Below are 27567 nucleotides of genomic sequence, written 5' to 3'. Positions count from 1 at the left end.
TTTTGTGACCTTCTTATTTATAGTTGTACAATTGCTGAATTTATAAGAATGACCTAATTAGAAAAAAAATACATTATATAATTGATTAGTGCAGATGTGACTCACTGCATCTTCCTGCTGCTTTATTGCTTGCAAGCCATGAGGCTTCTTATGCTTTAAGTCTTGCAGCAGAAATTGCCGCCTTATGCTGACTTGGAGTTAAGTTCAAAGTTCAAGAATGTGGTTGTGAGTTTTTCTTAAAAAAACAAAAAATAGCACCGAGTTTTAAAGAGTTTTAATATACTGCTTTTTTGCCAGAGGTTTTGTGTACTGCCGTAATGAGGAGCTGGAGACTGGGTGGGTTGCTTTTGGCAACAGCAAACTTCTTCATCGGCCCGTCTCTTTTGATAATAAGCCTCACTCCCTTTTCCAGGTTGTGGATCAGCATACCCTTCAGGTAAAAGGAACAGCTAGGATGTTCATTGCAGAGTTATAGTAGAGTAAGAAAACGTTCTTAATTAATCACAGTCATTTCTAACTTTAATTAGTTTTGTCCTTGAAGCTGCTTCTTTTTACTTTGTGAAACTGGCTTTTTATAAACCCTCGTTGAAAGCATTGCATGATAGAAGTTGTAAGTTATATTATCGATATTACTCTGTTTCTGTGTCTTATGTGTGTGTATGTGTATATATGTGTGCATATACACATATGTATATGCATATACAGACTTACACTGCACTATATTATGATAGTATTGTAAGAGCTAGACTAATAGTATGGTCACATTATAAAACAACCAAACAATAGCAAAATGGACTTTGACTTAAACTGAAAACATAATCTTCCTGAACAGCTCATTGTTCTTCTACTGTAACAAAAATCAGGTATTGTTTCTGATCTAATTGTGTTTTATAGATAAATAACTGTCGTCCTTTGTAAAAATGGATAGTTTGTTTACTTTGGGTTTTTTCCTGCCGTGGTTTTAAGGATGGATATGTACATTTATGTCCAGCGTGTTTCCTGAAACTGAGAAAGTTTGGATTCCCATTTTCTTCCAAAGTTTCAAGTAATGTTTCAGAGAAGTTGCAGAAAGTCTATATATTTTCCTTATGGTACTGTGGGTATGCTCTCAATCATTAGAGAGATGATCCTTTTATTTTTAGGTATGTTAAATGTTTAGATATATAAGCTGTTTTGTATGCAGTAGATCCATTTGGCAAACATTATAGAGTAGCTCTTCATAACAAATAAATGTAATAGTACTATTATGTCCAATAATAAGCCTCTTATGGACTAACTGCACTCCATCTTAATTTATTTATTTATATATTTTTAAGTACAGTGTTAAGACTCAAAGAACAGACTTCAAAATAAGAACTGTTAAGATGCTCTCCTTCTCGTAGGTATGTCAAATAATCCCAATGCCAGTAAATCACTTCCCAGTTGGCAGTACTATGACTACCGTGCATCTTTCTTCAGATGGTACATATTTCTACTGGATTTGGTCTCCTGCAAGCCTCAATGAAAAAACACCAAAAGGCCACTCTGTTTTTATGGATATTTTTGAACTTATAGTAAGCAAATTATGTGTTTTCTATGACTCTGGAGTTGGTAGCATGACTACTGCTTAATTAAATATCAGCATTTTCAAATCAACGTATTAGGTTTGACTATTGATATGTGTAATCTGAATAGCTGTTTGTAATGTGTTTACGAATTAACTTTTAACAGAACAGAATGTGTACTGTTCAATTCTATCTTCAGAGGACATACGACTATCATGCTCCAGCAGTATGAATTGTCGTGTAACATAAAACGTATTTTATTGCAATTAAGTTTTATGCTGGGACAGTAATTCAGTGTATTAGGATTTAAAGCATTGTTTACTGTGGACCTGCTTCATTGTGTTAAAAGCCAATCAGGTCCCACAAGTTACAAATACAATTGTTTTGTCTACACTGCATTTTATAGCCTAAAATGTTTTTTATGTAGTATAACAATCATTGGTTTTAGTGTAAAACCAAATGCGTTTCAAAATATTAAGTCTAGAGAAATGTATCAGTAGTTTAACTCCCTTTTCTCTCAATGGCTCGTATGTACGTATGTATATATGTGTATATATACATATATACACTTGCATTTGTGCGTGTATTTTAATTTGACAATGAAGCACCTCAGTCTAAAATTTTATTCATTTATATAGCAGAGCTTACAGCAACTCATAGATGTCTAGTGTTGATAATTGAAATTGTACGAGGATTTAGCTTTGATGGAGTACTTTGGGCGCAGTGTCTGTGTATCTGCTCAGCAGTTGCTGTGCAACAGCTGTACTTACTGGGATGATGGAGCTAGAAGCGGTAGGCTATAGTAGTACAACTTACGGAAAATGCCTAATGCTGTCAATCAAATCTTATCTTCATTAAGAGATGCATTCTTTACTAACACATCCCCTGAAGATTATGGTCTAAGAAAATAATTGCTTACACTTTTTGGCTGGCAAATTATTTGAAGACCTCTCTTTACAAAACTTGCCGGTGAAATGTCATTAAGAATACAGGGAGGTTAAGTATTTTGAAGTAGAGTGTCATAAATAAACTTAAGGTTATGACAAGCAGTTCTGTCTTTGAGGACAGAAAAAATAGAAGATACTATATTGAACCAAAAGTCATAAACAAAACAAATACTCACCTGTCTAGCTTTTATAACACTTTTTTGTAAGAAATTCTGCCAGCAGGGTTCAAGTTTAAGTTTGTATCCCTACTTGATATATTGTATTGTGCAGTTTTACTGTTCAGTTAAGGTAGTCTGTCTCCTACGGATTTCAGTATCTAAAAGTATTTTTTTCTCCATTTTAATAGGTTGAAAATGGCGTATGTATAGCAAATCCTCTACAGGAACGAATTATATTAATGAGAAAAGAGGGTGAATCTGCAAAGAGTATAAATGAGATGCTTCTGAGTAGGTTGTCTAGGTATAGAGCCTCCCCATCAGCAACATTGGCTGCTCTCACTGGCTCTACGATCTCCAATACATTGAAAGAGGACCAAGCAGGTCAGAAGAGGTTTTACTGAGTCCCAGTAACTTTTCATGGTTTATTTCTTAACACATACAGTATCAGTTCTAGTAATTACTAACCTCTTGGGACACGTAAAAGAAAAAGTGTGCTTCTTTTTTCCAAAATAAGTGTTTGAAATATATATGCAGTATTTGCTTAATGCTTGAATTACAAGTTCCTTTGCTAAATTAAGCATTGATTGTGAGAAAAGTTTAAGAATAAAAAACGGGAGGAATACTTGTAGCACTCTTCCCCCCCCCCCCCCCCCCCATGTATTCAGTTATAGGCCGGGTTTATGCCATATTTGATCAAACTGATAATTGCATTTCTCTGCTGGCAGTTCAACTGGGCTTCTAATTGTTATGTAAAAATGGGCTGCAGTTTAGAAAATGAAACTATTGTTTCACAAGTAAGTTGAGTATTATAAATTGGAGGTAATTTTGCTTTTTTGAGGCAATTTGCACAACGTTTGGGTATTCTTTTATGGGCTTGCTGAAACTACCCAAGTTAGGGAATCTTGAATGAACAGCATTGATGGCTTTCAGGATGAGCTGGAGCTTTGTGAGATTTGTCTTAAGATAAGATTTTATTCAGTTTATTCTGAATTACTTCTCTTCTTCCTTCATATGTACATGAGTTTCCTTTCTTCAATTTTAAATAATTAAAGGTATTTCTATAAAAATAAATTATACAGGAAATAGATAAGCTTACAGGAAAACTGGCAAAGAGTTAGCTTGAAGAGCTATTTTAAAGGCTGTGTTTTGCTAGTTAACAACTAGAGAGCTACAGAAGAAGAAGAGTAGGTGGTTATTCTTGGATAATTCTGTAGTCAGTGCTCAGAAAAGTGTTGATCAGCTGTGGCAGGAGCTACATCATTATGACTGTATACATTTCATGTGGAGCAGGAGAACTTAAAATAGTAAATGCGTAGTGAATCTCAAATGATCTCTTTATGTTGAAAGATTATTTGGCTCTAAGATACTGCTTTCAATATGTTTATCACCATACAATTCTAAAACAGTGTTGTTCATACTTAAATTTTAGGCTCCTAATTTTTCTGGTTTGGAAACCAGAGAGCGCGCTTTCTCGCTTTTCTTTTTTTTTTTTTTTTTTTTTTTCCTCTTCAATAACCTGTGAAAGTGTTTGTATCCTTCTGGGGTTTGATGCTGAATGTTTGGGATTATGAGGCCATCCCTATATACAACTTCTTAAACCAACTTCTGAATGCTGCAAAATGTAGCTTAAATGAATTTCCATATTGATTTATTTGAAGACCTAAATAGAAATCTACCTTGTTTGCTGCTTGTTCTTACGAGTTTTTAATGTTATGAAGAAATAGATGTTTGTGTTATATTTTTCTGTTTAATATTTCAGCTGCAAACACTAGCTGTGGGCTGCCACTGAAAATGTTAAGGAAGACTCCGATATACACATGTGGAACGTACTTGGTGATGTTGGTCCCACCCCCAGGTGGATCAGGCAGTTCTGCAACACGCTCACTCTTTGGAGGAACAAGTGCTTTGTCATCTTTAAAAAGTAAGTCAGATTTGTGGCAGATTTTAAGTCCTTGGTTTTCTGAAATACAATAAATTTCTCAGAAATTTATTGGAGACTTTTTTCTATGTAGTTCTTGCTTCAAGCTTGGTGTTCAATATTTCGGATGGGCAGTTCACAAGCCGAGCAGATCTCATTGATGCTGCAGGAAGTTCGCTTGGACGTGGTGCTCTAGTTCCAGGACTTGGTAAGAAGTAGATCTCTTTTCTGAGAATATATCAGAACTGGACATATCCAACCCTTAGATTCTAAATAATCTGTCTGGATTTTAATTTGCAGTAAGCAACTCTGCAGTTGGTGGGGTTTTGTGTCTACCATGAAATTTTGTAAATTTAACATTTTTGAAAGTTCAGAATTCCCTGAAGGAATTTCCAGTATCTTGCTTTTGCAGTTTCAGCTGCATACAAGCTCAAGAAAAGTATTTTCTGTAGCAGAAAAGAATCCTGAAAGAAGTCTGATTTTTTTATACGCTGCTTATGCTGTAAGGTGCTAAAAAGTTCTGAGTATCTTATCTCTATATTTGAAAATACATAAATGCATCTTAGCTGGTGTCGTGGTTTAACCTCAGTTGGCAACTGAGCACCACACAGCTGCTCGCTCACTTCCCCCTGGTGGGATGGGGGAGAGAATCGGAAAAGTAAAAGTGAGAAAACTCGTGGGCTGAGATAAAAACAGTTTAATAATTGAAATAAAATAAAATCCTAATAATAATAGTAATAATAAGAAGAATATACAAAGCAAGTGATGCACAATGCAGTTGCTCACCACCCACTGACCGATGCCCAGCCGCTCCCCGAGCAGCGGCCCCCCCCGGCCAGCTTTCCCCAGTTTATGTACTGAGCATGACGTCCCATGGTACGGAATGTCCCTCTGGCCAGTTGGGGTCAGCTGTCCTGGCTGTGCCCCCTCCCGGCTTCTTGTGCACCTCCAGCCTTCTCAGTCGGTAGAGCATGGGAAGCTGAGAAGTCCTTGACTAGTGTAAGCACTGCTCAGCAACAACTAAAACATCGGTGTGTTATCAACATTGTTCTCATACTAAATCCAAAATGCAGCACTGTACCGGCTACTAGGAAGAAAATTAACTCTATCCCAGCCAAAACCAGGACAGCTGGAAAGACGTTGTAGGTATTTCCGATTTCCCTATTGCTTTGACTGAACCTTCATGAGTGTTTTCTTCAGGACTTTTTTTTTTTTAACCTGCTTGGTATAGTAAAATAATCTTTTGAACAGTGTCCATGCTACTTAAACACTGTATATCATTGCTAGCATTTTAATAAACGGTGTTTTTATATTGCCTAAGAAAGAATGTATTTCTTAAAAATGTTTGAGATAAATAGTTTTAAATAATATTCTAAATGCTAGGATGCATGGATAGGTATAATTGTATGTTAACCTATTAGATGCTGTTACTGGAGATTTACCTCAGTCATTTGAAACATGTAGACAAATAGGCTATTTTTGAACTTTTAAAGTATGGTAAATGCCTCTCTATGGTAAATAGAACAGTCGTATCTATAATCCACTCATCCCTTTCCTTTTACTGTTTTGGACCTGCTTGTGTTTGTAGGCTTTAAGGTTTTCAGGAGATAAGTCTCTAAGCTTCAAATTTTTTTAACAGTTGCACCGTGCAAACTGTCAGTTTTATTAAAGCTATTATGTTTTTACCACAAGACCTTTAAAACAAGTTCTAAGGTGCTTAATTGTCAATAGCTGTAGTAAAATAAATTTGAAACTTTCCCCCCCTCTACTTTTTCTAGAAGTTACTAGTATCTGATGCCAGACTCAACTATTTTTGGTTTATGTACTGTGCCAGTGTGTGATAAGTTTGTGGAGGAATGAGATTTGATATGTACTTATAAATAACGAGCACGGGAGTATTTACCTGAAATGGATGCTGTTGTACATTTACTTGAAACATCAAAAGGGACATGCATTTACTTCATTCCTTTGTTAAGAAATCTCCTTTTAATGTTTTTCATTCCAATGCATTGTTACTAAATTGCTGTCACATGACAGAGAACTTTCAAAGCAAATAATTTTGGTTTTATATCTGCTATAAAAATACTTTAGTCTGGTTTTCTAACAAACATTCTAAAATTTGATGTGCAAAATATTTTCCTTTTCTTAGGTGCCTGTTATGATACTATGAATAACATGATATGGACATGCTCCAATGATTATATTGATCAGTGGTGTAATCCCGGGAACCAGGCATTCCACTGTGTCTGTCAGAGACTGGGAGTGAGTCATGTCATTACAGAGCCCAAAGGTGAGGTAAACCTATAAGTCAGCATTTTATACAAAGTGGAAGTGAAATTTGCGATTATCATGGAATAAATATACGGAAACTACCTTCTGAAACTTTCTATTAAAAGTTGAGTTCATTCTTGAAAAGTTATTTATAAATATTGGTCATGGTTTATCTTTGCTTTAAGAAAGGAAAAAGCGAGACGCGTTTGGAAGTTTCCAGATTCTTGCTACCTTTAGCACATTAAGAAAGTGATGTGGGTAGTTCTTTTGTTTATCATGTGGGCAGGTCTCCTGAAATTAGAGGAGATGATGATGATGATGATATATTGCATTTTAGAAGCAAATGCTAATGCTATAGTCTGTGTTTGTAGACAGCATTTGAACTGCTTTTCTTCTTCTAGGGGATGCAACAACCACAAATGAGGTTATTAACCAGTTACTGCACCATGTTGGTGCCATGTGTATCCACCAACTCAACCTGCTTGCAGCCAGCAACAATCTTCCCATAACAAATTTTTTGGGCAAGCAACATCCAATTGAAGCACATAATCTCAGCAGTATTTGTGACATTATGGAAAAAGCTATGGTGAATGGAGATACTTGTATAATACGCTGCATCCTTGTTGTCTTTCAGGTACAAGGACATCTTAAATGTACTTCACAATAAACGCCCCCCCCAAAAAAAGTTGCTTTAGAATACAGGCAACCACTTGATCTTATTAGGGTTTTTTTTTCTCCATTGCATTCAATTTAATGGAGATTTGACTTAGCAGTGGCTTTGCAGTATCTTATACACCCATTTAAGAGTCCTAATTTAAATGTAAGTGTAATTGTCACCTTTACAGATTAAAATAAAATCCAGAGAGGTTATTTCCTTCCTTCTTTCTTTTATCTTTTTTTTTGATCTGAAGTCAGTTTCTGACTCTCAGATTTCTAGTGACCTAGACAAATAGTTTGAGAAACTGACTGCAGAAAAAGTTAATGTGAACAATGTTTAAGTCTTTAATATTGTTGTGTTTAATTTTTCTTAGGTGGTTTTTAAATTTTTCTTCAGCCCACAAACCGAAAGAAACAGAGATATTGTTAGAAGGTCTGGTCTATTACTTTGGCAGTTACTGATGGCACCAAGGGATCAGATTTGCTGTGAAATTCAGAAGGAGGTTTGTCTAGCTATTAGGTAAATATCTGTTTTGTCAAATGAAACTTAACTTAGATTTTAGATTATTTGAAAATGTTGTAACGGATGAACATTCAAATTGTATTCAGCAGTTTATCATATTAATTTAAAATTAAAATTTATGTCAACATAGTATGATAAAATTATTACGGTTTATATCTGTGGAAGAAGGGAAATACAATGTGTTTGTCATGATGACAGTGAAATAACAGATAGTAATTACTTTCCATACTTCTTTTCATTTGTTGCTTTTTATTGGCTTTCTTTAGGTTTTTTTTTTAATGTTTATTATAATATAGCTGCTAAATTCAAGCAAAGTTTTCTGCATTTCAGTGATGGCTAGAATGACTTCCGTATTTAGCTTATATAGTTTATTGGTGTTCCGGAATAGGCAAAGCTAATGTTGTCAGCTGTTATACCAGTGTTTCAAGCCACAATACTGAAATTCTCCTGAACAGAAGGAATGTAAGGGGAAGCAGAATGAATAATGCTTGAGGAATGCTGTAAGACTGAAGGCCCAGGGAAAAATACGGGCATGGTAGTAAGATTGTCTTGAGCAAGCCAGGTTTATGTTTAGAAAACAGGAATCTGTTTTGGTAGAAGGGTGGGCATTATGTCTCTGGGCTGGTACACCAGGTCAGCAAACACTTAAAGCAACCATCCTGTTTAGCTCCACATCATATTTGTTACTGCATCTCTTGAACCTGATGCTGTGTAATTTCCTTTCTCCGGCTTGTCAAAATAGCAGAATGACTAAGTACAGGGAAGCGAGCAAAAAGTGTGATTGTGTGTCACGAAAACGAGATAATGTAAATCTCAAGGACAAGGAATGCTGTCTCAAATGTCCTAAGTACAAATACTTAGCTCCAAAGGTTGAGAACAAAATCTTCTGAAGATCAACCTGCATTTTTTTGTGTGAATCACGACATTCCAAATTTCAGTGGCTTTATGCAACTCTAAGTGAGCGAAGGAGAATAGCGTATCTTTAGTATGATTATCTATCATTTTCAGGGTCTTGCTTTTTGACAGGGAAAAGTGTATCCTGTCACCTGTATGGACAGCTGCTGCATTTTTCCCTTGTTTAACCCTATATCCTCCAATGACTTGTAAAAAAAAAATCAGAGGTGGGGATTAGGTAATACCTCTTTCCTCCTGTTTTCTCATTGGGGGATTCTGATACCAATGGAAACCTCAAACTTAGTTTCCAATGTAACTTTTCCTGATGTTTGCATCACAAGTTGGTCAGCATGAGCCAGAGGGAGGGAAGCTGCAATAATCTGCTCTCAGTGTGAAGCTGATAAACGTACCAGTTTTCTTTTCAGTGAGAGTGTTATTTAAAAAGAAAAGGGAAAAAGAAAAGAAGAAAAAGTCTGCGTAATAGTTTCAACACTTCAGATAGTCACGAAGTACTCCTTTTAAGTTATTGTGATTTTCTATCTTGATGTGGTAATTCGTGTAGAAAGGACAAAGTTCGTCACAAGTTAGAGGGGAAAAATATCTCCACAGGGAGTATTTATGCATAGCTGTGTTGTTTCCAAAATGCTAGTTCTAGAATCTTCTGCTTAACTGAAACTAAGACTTCTATAAGGGGCCAGTCTTTAATAAGTATAAAACTTTAACAGTAGTGACTTCTTGATTACCGTCTCTTGCATTTTCCATTGTTCCTGTCACAGATAAACCACAGCTCTTACCCCATCACCAGAGTTTTGAGTGGTTCTCTAAGCCATCATCCATTTTTTTCCTGACATCTGTCTGTTTCTTGAAAAAATGATTGCGCTGTCATATATACAAGTGATTAATGCAGAGTTTCTCAAAGGGAAGCGAATAGCTCTTGAAGAAGCTTTGGGACCTAAACAATAAAATATAGCTGATCACAAGAGGTTTCTGGAGAAAGTAGCTGCTTATTTTATGACTGATATAAATGTTAAAATATGGAGGATACCTTTCTAAGTTGGAAGAAGCTGTTACATAGTCATTCTAAATGTTACATCAGATACTAAGCTGAGATTCTGTGATGCCATTTTTCACATGTCCATTGAAATGATTTTGTTCACTTTTAAATATGTTAAGTAATACATGGTTTTATTTTTTTCTTTAGCTCTGGTTTAAATATCCTGTATCCCGGAGAAGCAGAAATCAATAATTTATTGAAATTGGTCTTAACTGAAGGTGAGAATGTCTTATTGACGTGTGAGAGTGTGTTTTTTCTAATTGAAAACAAAGTGAAAATACTTCTCAACCTCTGGAAGGGAGTACAGTTCAGAAAATTGAGCACTAGTCTGCTTTAAACCCATCCTATTGTAGGAAATTACGGAATGCTTCAAATTCTGAACCTTCCTTCTGAATGGCTACATGGTCAAGCATACGTTAGGTGTAGAAAAAGAAAATTTGTCTCAGTCAGGCAGCTGTTTGAAAAGGATTAAAGTTCTTTTTTGTCACTATTAGTAATGTTTCTTGCCCAGGTTGTGTTTTAGAACACCTAGTTAGCAGTTAGTGTTACCCATGGCAATTACACAGTTACCAGAGGTAATTTTAGTCCTTAGTGAAAGAATAATAATCTACTTGCATTCACCATGAAATGGGACTCTGGACTTAGAAGCAGCTGATGCACAGTAATTTGTTACTTCATGGAAACGTGTTCATGCATCAAAGTCTTTGGAATTTAACAGTGCTATGTGCAGAATAAGTTTTAATAGTCTGTAATATCAACAGGGAATTGGGTTACACTGTAAATATAGTAATTTCTGAGAAGTAGCATATATTAAGCAAGATATCTGAGGAAATAAAAATGAATTAATTCTGTAAAATGCTGTTTTGCAAAAATTTTTTTGCATTCCATTTTAGGAGAGAGAAATAGTGGTCTCTCTCAACTTCGCGACGTTATCCTGACTAATTTAGCTGAACAGCTTCAGAACAACAGATTTGGAAGTGAAGATGATGATCATTATAGGTAAAATGCAACAGTATGCTCCCCCTCCTCCCCATTTATAATGTATGTTTCTGTTATTTGCTTTAGGTAAACTTAAATAAAATTCTGCTGAAATTGCTTGTTATCTTACTGGCAGTGTGACATAAAATGCTATCTTTGTGTCTGTAGTGGGTAGGATTTAATTAGGACAAGGGAGAGAGAGGTTTGACATTTTAGGGGAAAGTACGGAGACTTGTGTACACAGACTTAGTTTTGGATTCCCTGCTACTTACCATGTATATGGTAAATGTGGATGGTAATTAATAAGTACGATATTATGACATTGCTCTCCATATCACTGTTAGGTGACTTTTCAGCAGTAACACTGCCAATCTCAAGTACCTGTTCAAGTTGGGAGGAGTCTTTTTTTATATCAGCGCAGTGCAGGAAATCACTGGTAATCTGTTGCATTGATTGTTGCTAATAGTTTCAGGCTTGGTTTTCTTTGTGTCTGAATCTCTGAAGTTGAACAAATATTTGTTGTGGTTTCACATAATTTGACACAGCCTGCAGAAACTTTTGAGATGAGCTATACAAAATACACAATAATTAGACTATTAACATCTTACATCTCTTGCGTTTTTTGAAGACTAAATGATGAGCTATTGCACTACATTCTCAAGATTGTTGTCCGAGAATCTTGTGTCTTAATCACCAAGTGCCAAACTGTATCTAAAGATGATTTTCAAAGGCTTCTTTCAACTGTGCCTGTAAGTAAAATGTATTTTGATAAAAGTATATTTGCTTTTGGCTTCTTTTCCTCCTTAAATCCATCATCTTCACTGAATATATAGAGGTGAAACTTTTATAGTTGTGTGTCTTAACAAATACAGGAAAAGAATGTCTCTTGTTTATGCTGTGCAAGGAAGGAAGAAACAATTTCTTACAGCGAAGTAAATCGTACAATAATGCTAAAACAGGTTTATATGTGGATATATTTTCCAATTGCTCTGGTAGCTGTTTCAATTTAAAAGAAGTTTGTGTATCTCAATGTTCAAAGCATTACAACAACTTAAGAAACAAAATAAGCTCTACAGTCGTGTATAATGATTCATACAAGCAGAAAGGATTATCATTTACAGACAAAAATGAGTGAAAGTTGACATTATTTAATGGTAAAAGTATGCATAGATGCTTTCAGCAGGATCAGCTCCCTGATCTGGCGATGGCAAAGGCAGGTGAGCTTGTATGCAAACACTGGGGAGGGGACAGGAAGTCTGCTTCTTTATATGTTTTGCAAGTTATTTCACAAAATTCAGTGTTTTCCAACCAGTTTCTTCTCTTAAATATGTATTAACAAGCTTGCGTTAAATCAGCAAAAAACAATTCTGTTCAAGGGAAATTATTTTTTGCTTTTGCTTGTCCTCTCCCTCAACTTTTTTCCTCTTTTATATTTCAAAAGTACAAGGATTGCCTGAATCAGGTTGATTAAAGGGTTTAGATAATGTAAAGTGTACTTATTTATGTTAAAGGCTGCCTCTTCGTGTTTGCGGTATCTGATGGCTGTACAGAACCACCTCCTCAGTAACACTATTTTGATTAAACCTGATGAAAATGATGACAGTGACAGCTCCTTGCAGGGAGAGACATTGAAGGTACAGGTAAACACCAAGTTTTATTCTAGTATGGCTCTCTACAGTCTGTTCCTGTGACACCCCTTGCTTCTGCAGTGCATTCTACTTACACTGTTTTGTTGGTTCTTTTCCTCTTGATATAGTTAAATTACTGTAGACAGTTTTTTCCTGTTCTCCAGCTAAAGTCTGAAATTGTTTTGTGTTGAGTATTCCAGCTTGGGTTCTGTATTGTCAGTGAGAGCAGACACTTCCCTTTCTAAATATACATATAACGAGGTTTAAAATGTATTTCAATTAATATGTGCTAGTAAGAAAATTCATCTGCCAGGAATCCTTTCTGGACACATGACCCTGCCAGCTTCTCTTCTCCAAATCACCTAGGTGGTCTTTGAAAAAATATTTTTCAGATTTAAATAGGAAAGGGTTTTCTCATTTGCCTTACCTGGCTTCTGCTTTTTTGCAGTTGTGACTTATAAAGCTTATGTAGAACCACCTACATCTGTTGTCTAAAATAGCATGAATGCTGTTTGTGACAAGGAAACTGTTAGAGGACAAGGTTTGCAGACAGTGGTTGTTTCATTGGTATAAGGTTTACTAAAATGGTGTCATTTCATATTACTGCTGGAATAGTCTTGAATGGACTCATAGAAGCCAGGTTTGTCCTAGCATGCAGACTGTCTTGTCATAGTAGTTTCTGTAACAGCAACAATTCTTCCATAACGGTATTGACTTTTGAACTTGTAGTATTGTTTGTTAAGCTGGTTTTGTCTGCTACTCTTTGAGACTTTGTGTGCTTGTAATCTGCTGCAGCTGAAAGTTATTTGTTCAGGCTCATTGAGTAAATGCTAAATATTGTACTTCTCTTGTCTCACTATTCACCCATGTTTTCATTGTTCAGTTTCTCTCTCTACAGTGATCCTCATACCTGCTAGGACATTCTGTCACCAATGCTGTACCTTGGCTGGCTAACAGCTCTCTCTCCTGTGCTGGACTTGGGGATTCCTTCCCTCTAGAAACTGGATGTGCATCCTGTAAAATATGCACCTAGTTTCTCCCAGCACTTTGGGGCTTAGCATTAATCAAATTTAAGTCTTGGATGAATCTACTGCTGCAGGCCTGCCAGGTCACATTATCATTATTTTAATTTGGAAATCCATTGTTTTGTTCTGTTGTCCTTTTTTTGTATTCTCTAAGAATTTAAGTATCCTATAACTCTTCTTGTACCTAGGAGCTAAAGACCAGCATTTTGTCTCTTGCTACGCAAATTCTGACAGGATGTGATGAAGTCTTAGAAATGCTGCAACAAGTCACTACAGCACTAATAAACAGTGACATTTCTGACAGAGAGCAAAGGTAAGACAAGTATGAGTATGTTAACTTGAAAACTCTTGCTTTTTGTGGCTTACTGTACAAACAGCATTACTTGTTCTTTATGTCATAACTTCATACTTGAGCTTTGAATGTATAGGTACTGTTTCTTACTATAGCATTTGCTTAGCACTTCTCTTTTGAAGAATTTAGAATCTTGACTGTCCGTGTCAGTACTACTAGCCTGATAATCTGTAGAAAGTCTTCAAATTGGTAAGGTTTTAGTCAGTTACAATGGTATTTATGAGCAGAGTAACTGGAAACAAACTGTTGTTAGTCAGCTGGGAATATTCCTATAAGCTAGGGCAATTTCTTTATTTTTAAATTCCTGACTATTACATCTCTAGTAGCTGCACTAGATATTTTATCCGTGACAAGTCTTGGACGTTGTTATAATATCCTGCATGTTTCATCAGATAGTGTCACCTTGCCCTTCCCTGTCTCCCCTCCACTTAAAAATAGACGTTGGGAATGGGATGTAAACAAAAGCTGTGAACCTTTTCTCTAGTTAAACAAATACCTCCCTCTCCCAGTTGTGTTTCAGGTTTTGGTTTCTATGCTTTTCTGTGCCTGCAAGATTAGTTTTGTTTATTGACAATACACAATTCCTTTGAGATGTTTTCAGATGGGTTTCATGCTCAAATATATTTTTATAGATAACAGATTCTTTTAAAGTACTTTGAGCTACGTGTGCTAGCAGCTTGATGTACATACTGAACAAATACATCTGTGTTTGATGCGGACTTTCATCCCATGCCCATGGGAGCTTATCATTTTCTAAGTAATTATTAAACTCTTGATTTGCTGTCTTCTGGTCTATCATTGTTTACTAAGAATTGACAGCAAAGACTAGGACAAAATTTGGAGAATTTGTAATGTTTTCGAAATACTAAGTTTTTGGTTGTTTTTTTAAAATATAATGCAAATGCTCTCTGCTGAATTTTGAATTGCCTACTTACGCAGTCTGTTACAAGATTAAACATATGACTAAAAATAGTAGTGATACTATATGAAAATAGTTGTTACTGTGTAAACCTTGACTCTCTTTACAGGTTAAAAGGCCTGGAGCAAATTACGAAGGCTACTATGCTTGGTCATCTGCTTCCTGTCCTGCTGACATCTCTGATGCATCCAAATTTGCAAACTCTAACTATGGCTGATGCCTTGATGCCTCAGCTGGTGCAGCTGGTTCTTTACACAAGTCAGGTATGGTCTTTGTGTCAGCAGCTGTCTACAAAGTAAAAAAGATGTGGCATGCATGTTCTAAAATGTTGTAGATCTTGGTCAACTTTCTGCAGTAAGTGATCCACAGATCATAGTTTAAAAATTGCTCAACGGCTACAAAAGCTGATAATGCTGAATATTAAATTTGACTTGGTACGACAGCTACTAAGTAATGATTTATTATCAGTAACAACGTACAGTGTGATTGTTAATATATTTCAATAATGAGATCTTAAAATTATTTACTGTTTGCATGTTTCTAACACTCTGTTTTGTGCCACAGACTGCACTGCTGCTTAAAACTCAGTCTCCAGTTTTCTCAGAACTGAACAGTTCCCCCAGTGGTGCATCAGAACAGAAAGGGAAGCTGTTACCTGATGAGAGGTGATTTTCTTCACATTTGGGTCTTTTCATGGGATGAAATATTTTAGCTGTAATGTTCATTTGACCATTGCTGTGGGATAAATCTTAAAGCAGCAGGTTTGGGTTTTGGTTTTTTGGGTTGTTTTTGTTTTTTAAGGCAAAGCTGTAATGGTTTGTAAGGCTGTCTTAGAGATATATAAGGCTTTACAAAAGGCAATTAGTTCTAAAATTTTTTTTGCATATAGAATTAAATTATTAATATCTTCAGGTTGGTTGCACAGGGTATAGTTTGTTTTGTTTTTTTCCCCTCACCTCAAGCATTAGGAATTAATTCTAAATGTTCCTCTCACAATAAATTAGGCTAAGGAAGACCATCATGAGAAAAATGTAAATTGCTCTGGCAGCATGAGATACAGTATTAAAATTGTTGTATTTCTCTATGTAAATGAAACCATTTAATATCTTTCCGATGGTTTTAAGTCCTGTATTTAAATCTTGTGTCTCAGCTCAAAGTTTTACAGCTTCTGCTTAGAAACAGAAACACGCAGCTAAATTACCTATGATAAGCATTTTTTATTTATTTGCAGTGTTGCAGAACTTGTAGTATTAAACAACTTGTGATAATGTGTAATATACTGTGTGAAAACTCTGTCAATCCTCCTCCAAACTATAAGCTTCAGTGAAATATTAGGCATGTTGTTCTATGACAGTATAATCAGTTTTGGGTGCTGTCCCAGGAGCGAAGGTGGTTTTTTTTTTATGATACTAATCGTGTGTTAACATCCATATATAGTACCATTTACTTTTTTATGGTGCTACTTAGATTGTTTACCATAATTTGGAAATTGGAAAGCATAGGGAAAATATTCAAATTTTACAGGTTAGAGATTGACATACTTATTTCTAATGTAGAGAATTCATGCTATTTAAGTTTCTGCATGTTCCCTCAATACAGATATGCCTAAAAGGAGGAATCAATACTTTGTGTCGCTATGTATCAATACTGAGAGATGATTTTAAGTACTTTACAGCTTGATGTCTGAATATATAGTAGAAATCTGTGCGTTGAATGTTAGGACTAATTTTTCACTCTAATTTCAGAATGCTGGAAGAGAAAGAAGAACCAGGTTTTCTTACGGGTTTGAAGATCCCTGCTCCCTGGGCTGCTGGGAAGACTGTAGAAACAGTTCATCCCGTCAGGGATAACTATAAATTTAAAGAAACTGTACATATTCCAGGAGCCCGCTGTTTATATCTTAGATTTGACAACAGATGCTCTTCGCAATATGATTACGATAAGGTAAGCAAGGGCCAATTCAGAAATTCTTTCTTTTGTACATATTTCCATCAGCAGCAGTTCTCATTTTCATCTTTTCTGCCCCTTGTCTTTCATGGCACCTGATTTCCAGTGATCAGGATAATGCAGGAGGTTTTTATTGATAGAAACTTATTAGTGTACACTGTAATGTCAGTCTACTTACTTCAAGGCTGTAAAGTACAGGGATGCAGAGAGGTTATTTCTTATATGGCACAAGTGTGAATAGCTTTTCAAAGGAATTCTTGAGTTTCATCTTAAGACTAGACTTAGCTAAATGATAGAAAGTGTACAAAGAGTTGTTGATGTGAAAGGGCAGGAAGATGAAGAGAAATTGTTCATGTTTAATTTCTATTATTTTTGAAGAAACAATCCAAAAAGAGTATATGCTTAATTCCTCTTGTGTATCGTTTCAGAACATAATATCCAGTGATTGTTTCAATGTTTAAAACCTATCAGTTATGAGGATCTTTTGTTAAGAGTTAGGCTCTGTAATTTGGAATTTTCCTCAAAAGATGTCAGAAGTCATGGTAGTTATGAAATAGGAGAAATATAGTAGGCTCCAGAGGTGTGGGGTTTGGGCATGGGGAGCCTTGTTTTGGTGGGGTTTTTGTGTTTGTTGTCCGTCCCCCCCCCCCGATATTCATACCAACTCTTCCATTTTTTTTAAGTTCATTTCATGATGGCTCAGATTGTCAAAAGTTTTACTTCCTCCTCATTTTTGCTGTTGCTCAGTTTTCCTTATTTCTCAAGTTTTAATCTAGCTGCCTACTTTGTAGATCAGCACAGTTTGTTTAAACTGGGCAGAACTGGAAAGGTTACTTTTTTTAGCCCTGATGATAAATGGCTTGTTTAGATGGATTAATATGAACAAGTATTTTCAATTTCAAGAACACAACTAATAGCACTTATTTACTTTGTATAAGCAGAGAGCTACTTGTGCTGCTTACTAATTATTGCCATATATTCTTCGACATAATGCAAGTCCTGTGTTACTTGCTCCCATTAGTTATTTATAAGCGTCTTTAATATTAATGTCACCCATTACGGGTTAAACTCCTCCAGAAAACTTCAGGGCTTGTCATGTTCCCACTGAAGTCACTGACAAAATAACAACTTTGATGGGAGTGGGATCAATCCATTTATTAGTAGAGAGGCGGTATGTTCTAGTTAGCTCAGCATGAGGACTGGAAGTTAGGATTTCTCCTGACTTCAGCTCCCAGTTCCGCTGCTGACTTGCTGTGTGACCTCAGGGGCAAGTCACTCAATTTCCTCTCTGCCTCAGTTTCCCCATCTGTAAAATGGGGATAATAATACTTGCCTACTCACCTCACAGGGCTGTTGTGAGGACTTGTTAATGTTGATAAAGCGCTTTGAAAATATAAAGCGCGGTGTAAGTGCTAAGTATTATTATTATTATTAGATTTTCTTGTTTTTCTCTTACAGTCTAACAGTGTATTTTATGTTTTGAAGTTGGTGATCTATGCTGGTCCTAACACAAACAGTAGGAAGGTTGCTGAGTATGGAGGCAATACACTGGGATATGGCAGCCGTAGTGTCTTAGGAACTGGTTGGCCGAAAGACTTAGTAAAGGTACAGTATTATAATCCAACAATATTTCACGTAGAAAAATCCCCTTTGGAAACCATGTTGAGTCCATTTTAACCCTTATAGCAATGAAGTCCAATCTTTTAAGTGTACGGTTACCCATTATGAGATCACTTTTTAAGTGGGCTGTTATATCCTTGGGGAGTAACTTTAAACTCAACTGTATGTTGTGTGTGATGCTTCTCTTTGAGCTTATCTTGTTTTATTATGTCTTACTGGAATTCATTATCGGTATGTTTCAGTCCTGGAGTCTCTAATGGCACTACGGTTCTCATAAACATATCTTCCTAGGAGAAATTCTTGCACAGTCTGAGGCTGTGCGTATTTTCTTAAGGTCTGTGGGCATGACTGCATTTTTTTTGACATAACCCACAAATATAACAAGTAGTAAATGTAGCAACTTTCCAACCATTTGTGTTGGGTTTTAAAATTACGTTGGATGCTTTTGGCAGTAAAACTAAGACAGAAAAATCCCTCAAACTTCTTGAAACTTCAGTATTTCAAGAATTTTGCAGTATGTTCCTTCAGATTGTATGCAGTATGATTTTTTTTTTTACGTGTTTGCGCTGCTACATTGTCCCACAATAAAACTGGGCTTATATAGATAACAAAAAATAATTTCAAAAAGAAAAACAAGAAGTAATAAACTGGAAGGCAATTTCAGACAAGCACTTCGTTGTTCACAATTAATGGAATTTCATTTTTCAGACATAGATTTTTATACTGCTCTTTTAGCAAACTCTTCTATTAATGTGTTGACATTCTTGTCCTTGAAGAGCTTGTCTGTCTTCCTTCAGGAAGAGAACTGTTGATTATTGCATGGTTTCTTGCAGACAAATAATGAAAGCTTTTTGATGAAAATCAAGGCCAAGTAACAGAGACTGATAAATTCTACTTTTGATTCTACAACTACGTGGGGTTTTTTTTTGTTTTTACTATAGTTAGCCAGCAGCAAAATCAAAATCAAATTGTTCAGTAAAAGATATCCTTACAAAAAGGGAAGAATCTTAAAGCAGAGTATATAATTGGAGATAAAAATAATACTCAAGATAACTGTCATTAAAAGCATTAATCCATAAAATAAGCCACTTTTATGAAAAGCCTGTTTGTTTGCCTCAATTCTTAAATGTATCTTTTTTTTTTTTTTTTTCCCCTCCCTCCTCCCCATCAAAATTTTAAGGTGGAAGGAGATACAGTCACCTTCTCCTTTGAAATGCGGAGTGGTCGTGAGCACAACACTCCAGACAAAGCTATGTGGGGCTTTGCTTGCACTGTTCGAGCACAGGTACTCAAACATGACAGATTCCATGGGATAGGTTCAGCTTCAATTTCTCTTCTGTCTGTTACACACTTCAGATCAAATAGAAATGTACTTCAAAGTTGGAAGTTAACGTTTGGAATTTAAAACGGGAATAGCTTACTTATTTTGGCAATAAGACAGATCATCTTTTTACAATGTAAAGGACCTAAGTTTTAGATGTTTGGCTTCCTTAACTAGAGATACCCTGTGGCACGGTCTGTAGCATGCTTAGGGTTTTACGAAGATAGTTATTACCAAATATGTCTTATCTATCTCTTGTCGTTGGCACTGGACTTGGATGAAGTCACTTTAATATCTCTTGCTGCTTGTAGATCAGGATTTCTTTGGAGAGATGGGTATCTTGTAACAACCTGGAAATCGGAGATGTAATGAGGGAATAATGATTCCAGCCTATAAAGAAAAGAGGGGAGGGATGCTGGGATCAAACAAAAGGAAACTTGAATCCCACTACCAGGAAGCTAGGACTAGGCCTGTGAGATGACAGATCTGCAGGCCAAAGAATGACTGAACCAAAAATAACTACCTTTTTTTTTCTTTCTTTCTTGGTTCAGGAAAATAATGTTTAAATCCTTTGTTTCCTGTCTTGAGTTGTTCTTATATATTGCTTTTAATTGTTAAGCATTTTTTCAGTATACCTCTGTGTAAGAGACACATGCTTGATATATATAAAAGATATAGATATATATCTAAGTTTATATATAAAAATATAAAATCTCCTATCTTGAAATATATTGGGGAGGGACTTCATGGTTGAATGATTAGTGCAACTTATCACTATTCCTACTACAGGAGTCTTCAGAGGATGTGTCAGGAGGCTTGCCATTCTTAGTTGACCTGGCACTTGGCCTTTCTGTGTTAGCTTGTTCTATGCTGCGAATATTATACAATGGACCAGAAATTACCAAAGATGAAGAAACCTGTCAAGAGCTCTTAAGATCTAAACTATTACAAAGGTAAAAAGAAAAAAAATTTTGATCCAAGTTCCCGTGTGGGTTTTTTTCTGAGGGAAGGTGACTTTTGTAGTTGTGCTCAAGTCTCGTGTTTTAAGGTGATGTTTTGATAATTTTTCCTGCAGAGTTTGTTCAGCAGTTCTCTGTTGCCTAAAACTAAGGGAATATTCTCTAAAATAGAGTTTTTCTTTAGAGTAAGTAGAGGAGGATTGGGCTATGCTTGGTACAAGCCACACTTAATACATTAATATGTAGTTTGTCTTTGTAATGTGTTGACTAATGTGTCTTTCTGAATGAGGGGGAAGAGTTAGAGGGGGGAAAAAAATAGATGAAAAGGATTTCTTTTATTTATTTTTCCAGGTGCCAGTGGCAGGTGGAAGCTAATGGTGTAATATCTCCAGCCCTTACACCAAGTCCTTCTCCATTGCCTCTTACTATAGATGAAGATAGAGAATTTACGTATCCTTCTGATGTTCTAGTGCCTCCCGTTGGACACTATTTTGATCTGCCTAGGATTAGGCTGCCTCCAGGAATCATGATAAAACTCAGGGAAATTTCTGGACGTGCTCGACCTCAATTTAGACCTAGTATAAAGTAAGTAGTCATTGTTTCACTGTATTTTTCTAACTTGACTTTTGTTGTTTGAAATGTTTGGTGCGGAAGTGAGCAAGCTAAAAAAGCAACGGTGAGGATGTGGCATGCCTGCCGTGTATGATGGTATGCATTTAATATTCTGTAAAATCTTATTTGTGAATGCAGCATCTAGTGAATGTAAATATGAATTGTCAAAGTTTGTCCGTTATTCTTGCTTAATCAGTTTGGCTTTACCTATAACCCTAGGGAAGTGATTCAGCCAGAAGTAATGGAGGAGATGGTAGTTTCATGTGTGATTAAACATTTGAATTTGGTTGATGCACTCCAGTCCCTGATAAATTTCCAGTATCAGGAAGAACATGCTGAAGAATATGATTTACTTTGTAAAATTATGGGAGAGACCTTTAAGAAGCTAAATGCCATGGAGAGACAATTGCAGGTAAAAATAAAATTACATAAAAAAACAGAAGGCTTTTTTTGAGAATAAAGGTGTATTAACAGCATTTTAGAAACATACAAATACAAAACATACTCGGATTTCTTCTTTTAAGATCTCTTCTACTCCTTAAGATGAACAACTGCAATAAGTGTTATTTTTGTCTCCTTATTAGAGTGTGGCCGAGCTGGAGCAGAAATGGCAGAATGAAGTAGATGATGCCATGCATGGGAAGCTGGAGAACAATGTCCCATTCTTTTATGATTATCACTTCAATGAGGTAAGCATTGTGGCTGCTGCGTGTGCTCGTGCTTCGTGCTGCTTTCTCAATATATGCTCATCCTTTTTCTTCACTTTGTTTAGAGCAAGATGAAAGAACTAGAACTTCTGTGTTCAATGAAAGAAGTTTCTTTTGATGGAAGTGATCTTGAGAATGTGGTCCTGGCATTGAGGTTAGTAGCTGGCTGTGGAGTGTACCATTTAGGCAAGGTACTTAAAAGATAGGCAACTTTAAGCAGCTGTGGAATTTCAGTGAGTTCCAAAAGTAGTTATGCAAGGTTGAAGTTACATACATACATACATACATACATATACACGCTTATTGAAGTAGGCCTTGAATCTCATTGTATTCTGTGACGCCTAATGATGTGGAACATAAGCCAGCACTAAATGTTTCGAAAACATTTTATGTCTACTTCCATTAAAGGCTGGTAGACCTATAGAAAGAAAACAATCTTTGGGAGCAGGAACATTCAGATGAGCTTCTAACCAGGGATGCAAATACTTTAAAACTTAATTTTCCTGTCTGTTTAGCAATATCTGATTAAATTGTTAGAAACATTTGTGCTAAATATATTAATATTAGTACTACAGCTACTAGTGCTCACTAACAAATCACTTGTTTATTTCTTTAATTTTTTCTGCTTTCTACTTTCTTGACATAGAATAGATTGATGCTATATATCTTCTTTAAAATAACCTTTCTCACAGTAACACTTTATTTCAGAAGGCATTAAAACATAATTAAGTTTGCTTCTTCTATTTTTCTTTCATAATCTTAGGGAGAAGTTTTTTCAAGAGGTGAATTCACTGATACAGAAGACCTCTCATCCCCTAGCAAAAACAAAAACATTAGTTAAGAGCTTGATGAACAGAGCAGAGCTGTTATTACATGTCACTATTGCAGCACAGTCTGGTATCACAAGAAGTATATCTGGTACCCCTGCAGAGACTCCAGGTATATATCTCATTGCCAGCATTGTACTTTCTCTTTTTTTTTCTTTTTCTCTAAAGATATAATTTATTCCTTTTCTCTTATTTTCCCTCTTTCACTTAAATTTCATTTAAGTGAATTTAAACTTTAGTCTCCTGAATTATTGGGAAAAAAATGCTTAACCTAATCAAAACAAAACTAACTTGAAACAATACCTGAAAACAGGGAAGTCCTCAGAACTGAGTTGCAAGTTCTTGCTTAGACTGTGTTTTTCTCCTCCTATGTTATAGCTTTCACTGGAATGTCCACAGTCATTTTAAAAACAGTTTGTAAATAACCTCCTACACCAGGAGTGACATTCTTTCATATTGTATAACATTGCAGCCTGTAAATCAGCATCTGAAACAAAAGTGATATCTCACGCAGTCCGCCAGCCTGTCTTCCTTCGCAGCATGTCAGCACCATCTGATTTAGAAATGATTGGTAACGAAGACATCGAGTTCGCTAGATCAAGTCAAAGGTATACAAGGGTTTATTCCACTAAGCTGCTTTACTATAACATGGCCTATGTTGTTAAAATCATCATAAACTTTGCAAGCATAGCACTTTTTTTTCATTGGATCAATTTACTTCTGCCAAATGTAATTACCCTATATTCTCGTAGGCGACGCCATGTTACCAGCCATAGAAGTAGCTCTTTCACTCTTCTCCAGTCACTGACTATTGAGGATAGCAGAGATAAACCCACATACAGTGTCTTACTGGGGCAACTGTTTGCTTTCATTGGAACAAATCCTGACCAAGCGGTATGTCATTTTAAATGTGCTACATCATTATATTTTCAAATTCAAACTTTCATGAAGAAGGGAGGTGTCTTGCTTGTGTCTCATTAACAAAAACAAACAAACAAAATCTCTTAGGTATCCAGCAGCAGTTTTCTGCTAGCTGCTCAGACAAGGTGGCGTCGTGGGAATACAAGGAAGCAAGCCCTAGTGCATATGAGAGAGTTGCTGACAGCAGCTGTTCGGGTTGGTGGCGTGACGCATCTTGTAGGCCCAGTGACCATGGTACTTCAGGGAGGACCGAGGTTTGTTTATTTCTCTGAAAATAATTAAATGTTTCGGTCTCTGTAGAAGATAGTAAATTGCTTTGCGCAAAGAAAAACCATGAGAAGTGACTAGCTGTGAGGGCTCAAGTTTGCAGAACAGAGCTTGCAACAGCCACTTTTATTGGCCCTTGTGGGGTAAAAAGGCAGAAACTTCTAAGAAATGCTTTTATTTGCCAGCAGATGACATTTCCTTTCATACTGGGATGACGTGTCCACAGATATATAGATATAGATATAGATACCCTATATACATATATATATCTTACTCTCCTGACATAATTCTAAACTCATGTTAATTACATATTAGTAGTAGATTTAGCTGATACTAGTACTGTCATCTAAATTTGATAAATATTTTGTAAGTATTTTGCTTGTAGTCAAATTTCAATCATGTCTGAGGTAAAACTACCATACTATCTTGTTTACATATGTTTCATACTAAAGCATTAAGCAACTTGCAGTTTGCTTCTAAGTCTTCCTTGAGTAATTCTTCATATGTGCTGATTATTATTTTTTAAAGCTGTATTTGGAAGTTTGTTCATTTTATTTAACCTAGAAAGCCTACCATTTCAAATATCTACCTACCAACAGAATTGAAGAGCTCACGTGTGGCGGGATGGTGGAACAAGTCCAGGAAGCTTTTGGAGAGACTATGACTTCTGTGGTCTCGCTGTGTGCTCGCTACCCCATTGCTTGTGCAAACAGCATTGGCCTCTTATGCACAATACCTTACACCAGGTATGAAAGTATTTCTCTCAGAAAGGGAAGGAGGGCATCCACATCTGTGCTTATTAGGATTTGCCTTAAGGAAAAGTATTATATAGTATAAATATACTCCCTTACTTCATAATGAGGAGTATCCGAGAACATCCTGTTAAATTTTTCTCAGAATACAGAATTTCATCTGGGGAGGACAAGGGAGAGACAGAACTATCTTTCTGCGAAGTGAAGTAATTAATTGCTGAGTTAACAGCAAGTTCTGGATTTTCATTGTGTCTGTCGTTAGTGACTGAAAAGTTACTTAAGTAAAATCTGAATTTCTCTTCTCTTACAGGAGCGAAGAGAAGTGTTTGGTACGTAGTGGCCTGGTACAACTTATGGACCGGCTCTGCAGTTTAAGCAGCCAGACAGAATCCAGTTCGAATGAAAAACAGACTAAGAAACAGAAGGTGGCCACCATGGCTTGGGCTGCCTTCCAGGTGCTAGCCAATCGGTGTGTCGAATGGGAGAAAGAAGAAGGTAGGAACACTGCCAACTATATTTCTACTGTGCGCTTTAGAATTGCGCATGTGCCTGAGAAGTGGTGTAAATGTATTTAAAAGGGCATTCGCTCATCGTGATTTCAATACTGTTTGGGTTCTTTAGAACACACAAGTGGATACAAAAATAAGTTGATTTTTCTTCTTCTTGGTTTTTTTTTATTTCTAGCTTTTCCTTCTCATGGGAGTGTTTATGTTGCAGGTAATTTCAAGTCTGCCACTTGGTTCTGCCTAGACATAACCACAGAACCAGGAGACCCTCAGTGGTGACTTTTATGCATTTCTCCTGTGTTAGGATTCACCCCTAACATACATAAACTTACAGACGTGTGGCTATTGGCTAATGGAACACAGATGGTGTATCAGGTTTTATTTTTAATTAAAGACATTTTATATATAAATGTATTGCTGTAGCAAAACAAAAATATTTTTTACTATTTTCAGTTTATGGGTAAGGAATTTGTAGATGTATACATTCATTTTTGTTAATTACAATTGTGTATTCTTGTATTACTTTTAAAGGTGGTTCAACAGAAGCTGTTCACTCGGGTCTGGCTCGTCAGGTCTCCAGCCTTCTTACCAACCACCTTGCACGAGCTACGGAGTGTTGTGGTAATCAAGCTGCAGGAAATGATGCTCTTCAAGATGTTCTCAGTCTTCTTAATGACCTGTCAAGGTACTAGGCCTTTATCTCTGGCGTATTTTTTTCTGTGTATGAAAGCAGGTGAGGATTCTTTTGGGGGTTGGGGGGGGGGGGTTGACAGTGGTGAAGGTAAGATAACTTATCTGCAACAATTCTTATATAACCTGATAGCACTGATTAAACACTAAGATTGAGTAAGTGTCAGTTTACAATCAAGTTTCAGAATGGTTTTGAAAGTTATGTCAGACACTGACTTTTTTTAAATTATGTCTTGAAAACAAACAAATTTATTATTTACAAGAGCATCATCAATCAATTTTATTTTTTTTTCCAAACAGCAGTTACCTGTTTGTTTGTGTTTTCCTCTTTCAGGAGTCACATAGGTAAAGCAATCCTGAGCCAGCCAGCCTGTGTGTCCAAGCTTCTGTCACTTCTCTTGGATCAGCGTCCTTCTCCAAAGTTGGTCCTTATAATCCTCCAGTTGTGTCGTGCTGCACTGCCTCTCATGAGTGTTGAGGACTGTGGAAATGTGGAATTGCCTCCCTGGAGTTACTCTGTACCCTCTCTGAACAGTGAACAGGATGATCCCAGTGACCCAGCGTCCAAGATTGCCTCTCTGCTGTTGGCAAAGCTGGCGGATTATGTAGTACCAGGTACCAGCATCTTTTTGATGTCGTGCTAATTTGAGAAATTGCCAAGCAAGTCGTGCTTGTGCAAGGAGCTTTTGTATTGACAGAAAGCTGAAGTAGGAAAAGGTATATGATATGTCAGTGTTGAAAGATAGGATATTTCTGTGACTTTCCATCTGCCTCTTAATTTAACTGTTCTCAGACTAAGGGGTGTGTCACAGTGGTGTTTTAGACGCGTCTCAGGTGTGTTAGCATTAGTTTTCAAGGGCAAGAAGGTTTGTTGATGGAGCTCATGGTTGTGTGTTTTTCTTTGTTTTGGTTTTTTCCTTTCTGCTTCAAGGATGCCAGACGGTTCTTTCTCCAACTGCCTCTGAGCCAGATACTACTTTGGCCAAAGCCAGCCCTAAAAATTCCATAAAAGGCGATAAAGATCCTGGAGAAGAAAGCGAGGCAGTGGATGGTAAACTTTCTATCTTTATTCATAAACGGGAAGACCAGTCATCCCATGAAGTCCTTCAGCCATTACTAAGGTAATCTTAACTCGCTGGATTGGAATTAGCAACCAATTTCACCAATTCCATTTCTCTTCTTTTAGTGCTACATCCTAGACATAATAGTAAATGGGAAAGCAAAATGTCTTCCCAATTTGTTGTATTTACTGGCAAAATATTAAGATAATGCGAAAATGGTTTATAGGGCTGATGCTTAGCATACTGTTACCTGGGTGAAAATGCATACCACTATACTGAATTTGTGGTGAGGTAGCAGCAGAAAGAATCTAAATCCCAATGCTTCCTGGACTGTCTGTTTTGTAGTAGACTATTTAGCAATGATGAGAGCAGCAAAGCTGAAACAGGGCAGAGTATACAGATGTATAAAAGGGGGGATGTGAAGCGTGACGTTTTGGTTATGCCTTGCTTACAAGCCGTGTAAGCCACTAGCAAAGGAACATGAAAACATCTTAATCTGTCTGAAGACA

The 27567-nt window shown here is 36.4% G+C and overlaps 1 protein-coding gene across 4 annotated transcripts in view; it reads left to right on the top strand.

Annotated features, from left to right (window-relative positions):
- Positions 1 to 27567, top strand: part of HECTD4 (HECT domain E3 ubiquitin protein ligase 4) — a 79846-nt gene that overhangs the window by 19186 nt on the left and 33093 nt on the right. For 2 of the 4 annotated variants that reach the window (XM_076352974.1, XM_076352971.1), the window contains exons 6-37: positions 298 to 436; positions 1383 to 1553; positions 2838 to 3030; positions 4409 to 4570; positions 4662 to 4775; positions 6717 to 6857; positions 7240 to 7472; positions 7870 to 8015; positions 10114 to 10184; positions 10860 to 10965; positions 11573 to 11693; positions 12456 to 12584; positions 13786 to 13910; positions 14978 to 15131; positions 15433 to 15533; positions 16614 to 16812; positions 18301 to 18420; positions 19616 to 19720; positions 20546 to 20709; positions 21067 to 21300; positions 21547 to 21739; positions 21912 to 22016; positions 22100 to 22188; positions 22798 to 22973; positions 23334 to 23469; positions 23614 to 23755; positions 23870 to 24036; positions 24649 to 24795; positions 25112 to 25296; positions 25839 to 25992; positions 26332 to 26612; positions 26929 to 27118. In XM_076352974.1, coding sequence (XP_076209089.1) covers positions 298 to 436; positions 1383 to 1553; positions 2838 to 3030; positions 4409 to 4570; positions 4662 to 4775; positions 6717 to 6857; positions 7240 to 7472; positions 7870 to 8015; positions 10114 to 10184; positions 10860 to 10965; positions 11573 to 11693; positions 12456 to 12584; positions 13786 to 13910; positions 14978 to 15131; positions 15433 to 15533; positions 16614 to 16812; positions 18301 to 18420; positions 19616 to 19720; positions 20546 to 20709; positions 21067 to 21300; positions 21547 to 21739; positions 21912 to 22016; positions 22100 to 22188; positions 22798 to 22973; positions 23334 to 23469; positions 23614 to 23755; positions 23870 to 24036; positions 24649 to 24795; positions 25112 to 25296; positions 25839 to 25992; positions 26332 to 26612; positions 26929 to 27118 — 4893 coding nt within the window. Of the gene's footprint in view, positions 1 to 297; positions 437 to 1382; positions 1554 to 2837; positions 3031 to 4408; positions 4571 to 4661; positions 4776 to 6716; positions 6858 to 7239; positions 7473 to 7869; positions 8016 to 10113; positions 10185 to 10859; positions 10966 to 11572; positions 11694 to 12455; positions 12585 to 13785; positions 13911 to 14977; positions 15132 to 15432; positions 15534 to 16613; positions 16813 to 18273; positions 18421 to 19615; positions 19721 to 20545; positions 20710 to 21066; positions 21301 to 21546; positions 21740 to 21911; positions 22017 to 22099; positions 22189 to 22797; positions 22974 to 23333; positions 23470 to 23613; positions 23756 to 23869; positions 24037 to 24648; positions 24796 to 25111; positions 25297 to 25838; positions 25993 to 26331; positions 26613 to 26928; positions 27119 to 27567 lie in introns of all 4 variants that reach the window. The other 2 variants (XM_076352975.1, XM_076352973.1) reach the window with 2 other exon arrangements.

Source organism: Aptenodytes patagonicus, chromosome 15 (assembly GCF_965638725.1).
Source record: "Aptenodytes patagonicus chromosome 15, bAptPat1.pri.cur, whole genome shotgun sequence".
NCBI classification, from domain to species: domain Eukaryota; kingdom Metazoa; phylum Chordata; class Aves; order Sphenisciformes; family Spheniscidae; genus Aptenodytes; species Aptenodytes patagonicus.
Note: the sequence above shows the minus strand (reverse complement) of the source record. Positions and strands in the feature narration are given on the sequence as shown.